The sequence below is a fragment of the Leptosomus discolor genome, chromosome 2 (assembly GCF_034619465.1).
Source record: "Leptosomus discolor isolate bLepDis1 chromosome 2, bLepDis1.hap2, whole genome shotgun sequence".
Taxonomy (NCBI): Eukaryota; Metazoa; Chordata; class Aves; order Leptosomiformes; family Leptosomidae; genus Leptosomus; species Leptosomus discolor.
The window spans coordinates 29,382,140-29,393,461 of NC_141392.1; the positions used below are offsets into that span (position 1 = coordinate 29,382,140).

The following is an 11,322-nucleotide window of genomic DNA, read 5'->3' on the forward strand; positions in this document are numbered from 1 at the left end:
TCCTCCCCGCCACTCCGCAGCAGAGTGCTTTTTGCAGCCTGTGCAGCTCCTGAGAAAGGAGGTGAGGAGGTGTTTCAGCTTTTTTTTTTTTCCCTCCTTTTTAAAAAAAAAAAAAAAATCCTTTTTTTTTTTTTTTTTTTTTTTCTACTCTTTATTTCTTTTCTCCCGAGCGGACCCTTTCGGAGGAGCAGCAGCAGCAGCCGCGGACACGCCGGGGCCAAGCAGGGAGGATGGCCGGGGGGTGCCTCCCGGGGCTGCTCTTCCTCTTGCGTGAGTACCGCGGCGGCGAGTCGCGACACGGCGCCCCGTCGCGATGAGGCAGCCGCCGGCACTGAGACAGACCCGGAGCTGCTAGAGCACCGGTCCTGCTTTACCGCCACCGGCTGCCCCATCTCCGACACCCGCTCTGTCGCGACAGGGACGGCCAGTCGCGACACGAGAGCTTACTCCAGCGGACTCGGGGAGGTTGGGCAAGGGGTTAAGGTGAGCCGGCAGAGGCTTAGGGCAAAGGGCCCCGGGCGCTGCCGCCGCTCAGCACCTTTCTGCCCGCAGACACCGCGGCTCGCCTGGCTGCCGAGCAAGAAGTTGAAAATCTCTCCGGGCTCTCCCCTAACCCCGAAAAGGACATTTTCGTGGTGCGGGAAAACCGGACGACGTGTCTGATGGCGGAATTCGCTGCCAAGTTCATCGTCCCCTACGACGTGTGGGCCAGCAACTACGTGGATGTGAGTGGGGGCCGGGGGGTGCAGGGGAGCTGCGGCGCGGCCCGGGGGGCGGCCGGGGCCGGGATTTGCAACGCTGCAGCCGCGGAGCCGCCGCACGTTATCACGGCAGGGACCGGGGGAGGCGGGATCCGCCGATAGTTTTGCAAAGTCCTTTATCCCCTCCGAGGATATTCAGCTCGGGGCTGTGGGCGTCCAGGGGGGTGCCGGGGCTGCCCCCCCCTCCCCCCCTCCTGAGCCCCGCTCTCCGTTTCCAGCTGATCACGGAGCAAGCCGATATCCCCCTGTCGCGGGGAGCCGAGATGAAGGGCAAGTGCGGCACTAACGAGTCGGAGCTGGAGATCTCCTGGCTGGAGCAAGCGTACACCCTCAAACTCTTCTTCCTGAAGGTACGGGGCTCTCCCCGCACGCCCGGGAGTTTGGGGGGGGGGGGGGGGGGGGGGGGGGAGGTGCACGGCGGTATTGCCGGGGTCCTGCTGACCGGCTCTGCCTCGGCAGGAGGGGCACAACACGTCCCGGGGGTTGGAGGCTTTCTGGAGGCTCAGCCGGATCCAGTTCACCTACGACACCGCCGAGCGCACCTACTTCAAGGACGCCGTCAGCCGTAAGCGCCCCGAGGGGACGGGGGTTCGAGCGGATCTCTGGGGTCTGGCGAGCGCGGAGCGGGGGCCGGGCACGAACACCTCGGGGGCTACTCGCCTAAATGCAGTTTAACGGGGAAAAAAGAAACTCCAAACCCGCCAGACAACGCCGGGACCAGGTGTCGGTTTTAAACAGTTTATTAATTATATCCCACTCTCCCCCTTTTAAATTCTTGTTTTTAATCACCTCAGTTGTGGGAGGGAGAGCCCAACCTCTGCCCCTTCGCTGTGCTGCCCCGGGCCCTCCCGGCAGCACCCAGGGGCCCGAGGAGATGGGCAGCGGGGCAGGGGGCCGCCTGCTCTGGAAAAACGTGTCTCCTTTCATGCAGGAGGTGTTCTTTAAGGTTAATTATATCCTCGGTTCTGATGATGGTTGAATAGGTGGGAAAGCAGCGGTTTCCCAAGATAACGATGAGGTCAATATCCATACCCCTACGCGCCTCAACGCCCAACAGCCTCCTCTTTTCTCACTGGGTTTCCTTTCTTTTGGGTTTCATTTTGGTTTTGTTTCCTTTCTGCTCAGAAATGAGCTGTCTTGTATTGAAAATGGAAATACCGTGATTTGCAAGTTGTTCTTCCTTCAGATTTTCAAACTCTGATGAATGGTGCATTAGGAGTTTGTGGTATAAGACACACTGGATGTGGAGCTGTTTTGCCCACTGGTGTTTCTACTGTTTATGTCCCCAAAACACAGTGGTGGCCGTGCCTCACCCTCATCACCCACTGCAAATGCGAAACACTGATTGCCCTTCTGTGCTGCTGGAGGGGAACAAAGGGCTGCAGAAGAGAGGGAGGTGGAAGGCATCCCTTATTGCACCTTGCTGAGCTGCGTTCAGCCTTCATTTATAAAGAAGCTTGGTGTGATGGGAAACTCTTTTCTCACATTCTACATCTGAGTGAAATGGTCATGTTGTATTTTCAGGAAAGGTGTTATGGCCTGCTTTGCTTTGTAGTGAGGTCCCCAAATTGCATTGCTCTTTCCAGCCTGAATTCACAGCCCAAGTGCAGCCACAGGAATTGCCATTTCCCAAATACAGGGAGTACAACCACAGTCCGAGGCTGAAACCTGCATATACGCCAATAGAAGCCATTCTTCTGTCTTTATGGACTTCAGGTCCTGTGACATGAGCGTAGCTGGCAGCAGTAGCCAGCTCTCCCCTTGGTTGCCGGCAGGGCTGCTCTCTGCAGCCATCCGTTCCTGCTTGCAGGCAGGCAACCCTGGTGTGGCAACTGCCCTGGCTATGTGGGGGTGTTATGCCGAAAGCATGGTCCCACCCTGGGAGAAAATGCTGCTTTAAGAGCAGTGGAGCGTGCGGCCGCCGCATTGCACACCGCCTGCACATCCTCGTGTTCAGTTCATGAGCTTTGTTAATGAAGTCACATCGGTCCCCCAGAGACGGGACCTGACCTCCGCTGTCTCTGCCCCTTGGCCAGCCTGGAAGCACACGGCCAGCTCGCACCATCTCTCTGCCCTGGTCACCCCAGCTGGGAAGTCCTACGAGTGCCAGGCGCAGCAGACCATCTCGCTCATCTCCAGCGACCACCAGAAATCTGTGCAGCTCTTGCTGTCGGAAGTGCGCATCCAGCCCTTCGACATCCCTGCGGATTTTGTCTTCAGTGAAGGTAAGGTGCAGGGCGAAGGCATGTCCTGCATCCCTGGGATGCTGACGCTGCCATGGCCTGTGGGGGTGTTGCAATGTACTGAAGGAATTTGGGTCCCACTTTTGTCAGAGCACCTTCCCCTCCCTCCAGCGGGTTGTCAGTGCTCCCTGCAGTCCCTCCAACCCGTTCCCTGCCTCCACGGTCCCCCAAAAGCCTTTACAAATTCAGCCCAGCTGGTATTTGGTCAAAACATGGGCTATCGTTGCATGTATGTTGGCTTCTGTAAGGACTCATCTAGCTAGATTGCCAGCAAGCCCCAGAACTGCCTGGCCCCTGGGGAGCCCCGCAAAGCTTAGGCGTCTCCTCTGCAGCATGGAAGGTGCTTTGGTACAGCTCCAGGGGCTTTTTAGGGCCCCTGCGCACTGGGGAAGGCTAGGGGCTGTGGTGGGAGGAAGCACTTACTGGCTTCAGTTTGATTAATGCCCATTGCAAGGGGGAAGGAAGCGTAACAGGGACTTCAGCGAGGCACTTCGTGTGCCGAGCGCACAGGACACTGTTCCTCCTCTTCGGTTTCTTTAACGTTAATTACGGATAAAAGAAAATGTGAGTTAACATGTGCTGTTTGTATCAAAGGGTTGTACTGAAGTCGGCAGCAATGCTGCCGTGGGGCAGAATTCCTGCAGATTTTGCCTGCCTTTATCCCGAGGAACCCATGGTGCTCCTCCCCGACTTCCCCCTGCCTTTTCCATCAGGCTGAATGAGAGAGTGTAAACATGCTCACCTGAATCGAGGCTTCGAGACTAGTCCTCTTTTTATAATGACATCTTAGCAAATTAGTTAACTCCATTATTGTAACTAGATGCAAATAAAAATTGTAATAGCCAAATCTTTTAATAACGCGCTAAAAAATGGTGGTGTTGTTTTCAAGCCTAGCATTAAAATACTGGGCCTTTATTATTTTATGTGTGGGAAATATTTTAGAACACAATAAAAAACCAGCACTGACTACAGAGCCAAGCACTTACGCTCATGACTCACATTCCTCTAACTGGTGTAGTAAGTACATGCTATTATGTGTGCTGGCTCTGGCAGAGCTGTGCGTGGCTGAATTACTCATGGCAAGGCCAGTGTAGTATGGAGTAGGTTTTATCCGTGAGCACAAATAAATTTTTTTTCCTATCAAAGCAGTTCCATATTTTGCATAGGGTACAGGGAGGAAAAGGCAGAGTTTAATAGTTCCGTGGCATTTTTTGTTGGCACATCTTCATCCTCTCCCTCCTCCTGTGGATCCAGGCTTCCTGCACGCAGGGTTTGGCGGGGCTTTTGGAGGCTGAGAAAAGCATAGTTAAAATACGCAAGTCTGGACTCTGTTTTAACTGCTGTGTCTCTGTGATACCAAACTTGTCAAGTCCGAGAGCTCACAGTTAAAACAACCAAACTCAGGGTTCATTGCCGAAGGGAACTATCTGCCTTTTTCGTGATACGTTCTTTCATATCAGGCATTAAATTTGTTTCTTTCTTTTTTTTTTTTTTCCTTTCTTGTTGTAGTTTTGGTGGTGGTGGGTTTTTTTTTTCCTCCAGGGCCCAAAGAGACCTCAAGTTGATTTAGCAGTGTTTAAACATGTGTGGGGAATTCCTTCTCCCGAGGAAAGCACGGTTTGTCTCTTTGTCAAGCTTTCTGTTTTTTTCTTGTTGCTCTCATTATTCAATGACACTTCTTTGTGTTGAATTCCACTGGAAGTTAAATAGCAAAGAGCACCTGGAGAAGATGGTCAGGAATGCTTCATTTATCAGTGAAGCTTCACATGGGGCTCTGCCGCTTCTCCCACCAGCCCCGTAGACGAGCGTGTCCTCGGCACATGCATGGCAAAACACGATCCTTTGTGGGGTCTGAGAATCGCTGCCAGTCTTAAATTACGGTAATTAGCCTCCTCCTTTTTGGTTCATTAATTTTCCATTAGGTAAAATTCCTATTAATTATGAACAAGCTACAGGACATTTTGAAATATTTTAGAATAGAGAAAGAGACCTGCTAGAGCAGAAGAATCGCCCAGACGCAAGAGGGTCAGGGCCCTTTTACCACAAAGAAATGGGGGGAAAGGTTTTGTCATTAGTCCTGACACTGTCCTTTCAGGGTTAGATTAAACAGCTCATAGGGAGTGATTGGATTGCTTTTATTTTTTTGAATGCTTAAAGTTGTGTGCTAGGATATCTTTTTTTTTTTTTAAGATACTGCTTCTAAGCCTCACAAATACATATATATATCTATATAAAAATATATATTGACCTTTTTCAATACAGAAGCAGCAGAACATTTTTTTTTCATTCAGAGCTTGGAAAATTTTATTTTTTTTAACAGGGAAAATGTGTGTACATTTTTCAGCTTAGAAGATCAGTAAAAAGAGAGCTGGATCAAGAGGGTGTGAGGAGAATGTTTAAATTGGTGAAAGAACCCCACAGAAATTATCAACTCTTTTGATTTTAGTCAAATTAATGCAAAATACTAGTACAAAGACATACAAAGGCTGAGAATTAGGGACCAGGATCCTGGGAGGTCTCATCTCCCTCTGAGCCACCCCAGACGAGGGCCACATTTTTCTCAAGGCTCCTTGACACCACGTAGCTCCTCTTGGCAAGGTATGCAGCCACATCTAAAGAGCACCCAGTGTGGGTTTTTTCTTCTTTTTTTAAGCTAAGCACTTAGAAAGGCCCATCTCAAAAATTCATCCTGTCATGCCAGACGCAGCTGTTTTACCATCCCTTCAAACAGCCCCTGCACAGGTTCTCAGGCTTGTGGTCGTGACTGCAAGAAAACGCTGTTTTTTTTTGCCGTGCTGCTGTTTGTTCTGCAGAAGGATGCTGACACAAGAAAATGGTCCTGTTGGGTGGTTTCGTAGCCTAGTACTGAAATTGGACGAGCACTCACCATAGAAACGGTGGTGGTACGTGAGCCTGGGTGCTGCGCGGTGTTGGGTGGAGCGCAGCACAAAAGAACAATGAGGAACGAACCTAAGTGCCTCCTCTGTGTCCTCCTGCAGTCTTTGTTCAACGGGGCAGGGACTGGGGCTGCGGGGTGGCACCTCCCTAGTAAAGGGGTGACCCTGCCGGGTTCAGGAGGCAGCAAAATTCCCGGCATCACCTGAACTTTTCACGTGGTTAAAATTTGCCAGGGATCTTTTTGCTTTCCTGGACTTAAGGGTAAAACTCAGCGATTTGGGAAATGCTGAGATCCCTGCGACCTGAAGCAAAATACTCAGGAAAATTTGATGGAAAGGGCTGTTTTGATGCAGAAGGCATTGATTTAAAATACATAGCAGTTCCCAATGCGATGATTTCATTTGTCGTCCATCAACCAACCCACCTGCCCGCACCGTGCTGACTTTATGCAAACCCTTCTCCCCTCCTGCTCCCCCTTTGCATTTTCCTTTGCTGATAAACCAGGAACGATACCTGTTACCTGCCTCCCGTGGCGTTGTGGACCTCAGTGCCTATGCAATGCTTTGAGCTCTTGGGTGCAAAATGCTGTATAAATGTTAAACTACATTGTTATAAATGTGAGGTATTTTTATTTGTTGTAAAATGATGTGGTTTAACATTATATTAATGTTAAAATACAAAAGTCATCCTTCTAGCATCCGGAGAGCCTTGGTTCCGCTACGAGTGTGTTTGTGCTTAGTACTTGCCTGTGCCTCCGTGCCCTGCAGCCCCATTCCCCCTACGCTCTCCAAAGAGCCCAGACAGTGGTGGTCTGCTCCAAGAGGAGAAAACGGATGTGTCTGGCGAGGAGAAGGTGTTGGGAAGGCAGGAGTTGGCTGCCTTGCAAGGCTGCCTTCACTGCCAGGGCAGAGTGCTCGCTGCCCGGGGAGGTGCAGCTGGGAGAGCAGCAGGGTTGGTGGGTGTGCTGCTGGAGACGGCGAGCTTTGCTTTGATTTTTTTCTTTTTTTCCTGTGGGCTTTTTTTTTTTTTTTTTCTTCTTGTAATCCTCTTTAAAAAAAGTCAGGATAAATGACTCTCTGCCTTGGCTGCTTGCAAGAATTGACACCTTTATGAGTTGTGACTCAGACGCTGAAATACAGCTGTGACTTTCTGTGGACACCGGAGTTTTGGCCATGTCCTCTGGCACGTTTTGTGCTCTACAGCCAGTTTGCTTTGGCAAAAGCTGGGAAATCAAATATTTCAATGCAGGGGCGTTGGAGCTGGGTTAGTCCTCTGCGTCGCAGCACTAGTGCTTTTACCTTTGCCACCTTCATTGGCTTCAGACACCGCGTTCACCCCATTCTCCTGCAAAGGCAGCATCGTTCCTGTTTAGGGAAAGGCACACAGGCAAACCTGCCGTGTTTGAGCACAGGTGAATGCTGTTGGCTGGGTCAGCAGCAGGCCTGTTTTCTGTAGGGTTTAAGCTAAACCACTTTCAAAGCAAAAATCCGTGCCCATAGGAGTAGATTGCAGCGGCTGGACTAAACCACTGCTGATCGGCACATCAGTGCAGCTTGTCCCGTCGGGCTCTTCCAGCCGCATGGCAAGTGCGCAGGAGCTGCTCTCGCGCAGATCCTTCCCGGAGGAGGGGTGCTGCTTTGCACCGCCGCGTGGGCAGCGGGGTCGGCAGGCTGGAGCACCCCTGGCCCCACGGCGCTACCCCATGCATGGCTTTTCCCGCAGTCAGGTCCAGGGATGCCAACCTGCCACTGTGTCTCTGCCTTGGTGCCACGAGTCTTGTCAGCCTGTAGCATCCTAAACTGGGAAGACTTTCATAAAGCTCTAGAAACCAAATTTTGGGAGCTAAGTAATAATCAGGATTTTTTTTTCCCCTTTCTACTTAATACAAACAAAAAAACCCCTGCATTGCAGCACTTGCTGAATCGCCTGTAACACAGTTCTGGTGATTAATCACTCCTCTGGTGAAACAGTGAGCAATTGGAACTGAAAAGGACTTTTTTGTTTTGTTTTGTTTATTAGACTACATTTCACTTTTGCTTTTTTGTTTTACTTCACTTACAGCTCGAAATGTTTCCTGATGGCATCGCTGCGAGCCTGGTGCTGGGAGGGTGGTTCTGCTCTGGGAGGTGCCGGAGCTCCCGGAGGTGCCGGCACTGCTGGAGATACATCCTTGCTGTCACCTCCTGCCTGGGCCTAGGGGTTCTCTGGGATTTTCCTGCTCTTTGCCACATGCCGTTAGATTTGCAGAGTGTTTGCGGTTCGTGGTTATCGCAGATCTCTTCATCTTGGAATCAGCTGCCTGGGGAACCCATCTGGACAGTCTTTAGCAATGGGAGGAATTAGTAGTGCCCTTTGTATCTGTTCATCTCACATGCAGGCTTTTTTTTTTTTTTTTCACCTTAAAGTAATTGTTGTTTTCATTGTTTTCAGCACAATTATATATTGTGAAGAAGATGATCCAGGGGCCAGAGTGCTGTCCCTCCTGTACGCCATAATGTGGGGAGTGGTTTTTTTCCAGATTTGGCATTTTTCTTGGTTTTGGTCTGGCAGCGTTGGCCCTGCCTGTCCATCAGCACAGATAAGCAACAGTCCCGTGGGGAAACAAGTAAATTGTGATCCTGTCATTCAGGCCTGCGGTAGACTCTGGCAGTGTAAGGGAGCTGAAGTGGGATTACCAGTGTAATGTCTATCCTAACCTTGGTGGCCTTTGCAAGCTAAATAGAAAAGTGTTTTCCCGTTGTAGCTGTGGTTATTTTCTAGTGGTTTGTTAGACTATGAAAGGGACTCATAGGCCAGAGAGAAAAACACTAAGGAGGCTCATGTTACTTCTGCTCATCCTTTGCCATATTTGACAAAAAACATTGAGTGCTGGTAAAAAAACCCACGTGTGCTCTGCCAGTCCTGGTAAACTCCCCATGGGGAGCTCACAGAGAGGGGGGAGAAGTGCTGTTGGATCTGTCAACTTGCAGAGAGAGGGGAAAAATCTTTTAACGATGATGCAAGATTAAAATTTACTGATGTTGAGGTCTCGTGATACAATATTTATAGACTATAACTAAATAAACAAAGCAGATCTTCAGCCACGATCAGGGAACTTGTACTTTTGCTGTCCTGTTCCCAGCAAGGCCATTGCTGTACTGGTGTGGCAGAGAGGCCTGAGGAGGTGATTATGGCCATGAAAGTGTTTTTTCTCACCGCGTTGGCTGGTTCGATAGATGTTACCTCTCCCTCCAGATGCTGCGTTGTGACTGTGATTTCACTTTCCTCCAAAGCAATTGATTTTCTCCCTGGGACTCCGATGCTGTCTCTCCTTGCTGCTGCAGTTATTTTTTGCTGCGCAGGGAGCCCCAGCACAGAGCCGTGACTCCAGGGAGGTCGGTTCGTTACTGCAGCAGGAGTTCAGATTTGCAATGTCTCATTCATTTCTCTCTTTCTCACTTTCCTTTTTTTCTTTCCTTGCAGAACACAAGTGCCCGGTGGACCAGAGGGAGCAGTTAGAAGAAACCCTGCCTCTGATTTTGGGCCTGATACTGGGGTTGGTTATCGTGATAACTCTCTGCATTTACCATATCCACCACAAGCTGACAGCCAACCAAGTGCAAATTCCTCGGGACAGATCTCAGTACAAACACATGGGATAGGAGACAGGATTGAGCAGCCCAAATATTTATCAGGTAGAAAAAGCAAAAGCACTTTTTTCTAAGGGTGAGGAAAGGTCCGGGGGCGGGGCAAGAGGCGGTATTCACAACACCTAACCGTGGGTATTTCATGGAGACGCACAAGCTGAGGTCAGACTTTTAACATAGTCAGTGCAGAGGCATGGCTGTTCTGATTTTAGGAGTCTGTGGCAGTAGGTGGGATGAATACCTTCTTAAGCAGCTGGGCTGATCATCTGGAAACAGAAATGCTTCACATGTCAAAGTTTAACACTGGGAGCAAACTTAGATCTTTTCTTTTTTTTTTTTTTTCCCCTCTCAAGAGACTCTTCCCTCCCCAGCGTGTCGCTCTTGGCAGCGTTCAGCCTGCTCGGTTCCTGTCCGAGCAGGAGCAGGGCTGGGGGCAGAGCCATTGCATAGACTTCATTACGGCCCTCTAATGAAGGGAGTCAAACCACATTCCTGAAGTTTGCACTCATGTTAAGGAAAGCATGAAGGCAATACAGGTCTGTTTGGATAAAAAAAATTAAAAATTAAAGGCCAGAACCTCAAGCTGGTATAAACTGGAGTTACTCCAGTGGAGCAGATTGCAGCCAGCTGAGGAGCTGACCCCACACTTGAGACCGAAGAAAGTTTGTTTTTGCTTCTTGAGCCACATCTGAACTAAACTTAAAAAAATAGTAAAAAAAAAAAAAAAAAAAAAAAAAAAGAAAAGAGCGTTGATACACAAACTATAAAGTGCCATGCTACTGCAAGTCAACTGAGAAATGCTTCTGGCTGGACATCCTGCACGTATTGTGATTGTCTTTGAGATGTTACATTGCTACCTGCAACTGATAATTTCACAGTGAAACAAAAAAAAAAAAAAGAAGAAAACAGAAATGTTAAAGTTACTATGCAGATTATTCAGGTATAATCTAATGTAACAGAAAAAAACTATAAGGGAACCCTTGAAATCTTCCTTAAATGTGGACAATTTTTAAAATTAATTAAAACATGTACATATATAATACTTGATTCGCCTTCTTATTTTGAAATGATGTAGTGCTTTTTACTACCTCCATGATATCTAATGGAATCGGTGCAAAAATACATCACCTGAATGGATGTTAAAAGCAGAATTTATTCTAGCAGTATTTTTGGTACAAATGGTTTGGTGAAGACATGGTGACAGTATTCTGTCATTTGTAGGTTATATTTAATGATGTTCTACTCTCTTGGCTGTTTCTTTCTGATGTGTTTTGTGGGCAGTGGCGTGTTTCTCTCTGGTCCCATCCAGTTCCCACTGAAACCTTTGACTTCCCTTGGCTCTGGTGTTACCACAGCAATAGTGCAGACCTCGTTAGTTTAGCCTGTGGAAGATGCCTTCTCGTTCTTGAACTGATTTGATCCAAATAGGGACTCATGCAAACTGCCTGCTTTCAGCTTAAAGCAGGGTCATAAGCAGAGAATAACAGTAATTGTAATGTTGAGAAGTGCAAGAGGAGAAACTTAACTGCTTTTTAATGGTACAGCCTCCTTCAACATTTATGGTTTTTTTTTTGACGAAAGTGGATGCAGCAAGAGCCTTACTTTAGTCCTGTCTTAGTCCTGGTCTCATTTCCGTTACGCTTAGCTTTTTTTTTTTTTTCTCATTTGGATGTCAGAAGCAGAATTATGGTGCTAATGATGCTTGTGGCTTTGCCCTTTTCTTTTAAAACTCCAGTTAAAGTGTTCTGGGCGGGCTTTAGGCTGACCAAGGGCCACTGCCTACAATGAGCTGAT

At 48.7% G+C, this 11,322-nt stretch overlaps 1 protein-coding gene across 1 annotated transcript; it reads left to right on the plus strand.

Annotated features, from left to right (window-relative positions):
* The first annotated feature begins 215 nt into the window (after positions 1 to 215).
* On the plus strand, positions 216 to 9,543 carry LAMP5 (lysosome associated membrane protein 5). Its single transcript, XM_086460818.1, has 6 exons — positions 216 to 270; positions 553 to 725; positions 980 to 1,111; positions 1,221 to 1,326; positions 2,798 to 2,986; positions 9,365 to 9,543. Exons 1-6 carry the CDS (start codon positions 231 to 233, stop codon positions 9,541 to 9,543), a joined length of 819 nt encoding a protein of 272 aa, XP_086316944.1. The 5' UTR covers positions 216 to 230.
* Positions 9,544 to 11,322: the final 1,779 nt, after the last annotated feature.

Excerpts from the sequence above, each read along its gene's own strand:
- LAMP5 (XM_086460818.1), top strand. The coding sequence starts at position 231 with ATGGCCGGGGGGTGCCTCCCGGGGCTGCTCTTCCTCTTGC. Across the intron at positions 271-552 it reads GGGGCTGCTCTTCCTCTTGC|ACACCGCGGCTCGCCTGGCT; the intron begins GTGAGTACCGCG and ends TTCTGCCCGCAG. Across the intron at positions 2,987-9,364 it reads GGATTTTGTCTTCAGTGAAG|AACACAAGTGCCCGGTGGAC; the intron begins GTAAGGTGCAGG and ends CTTTCCTTGCAG.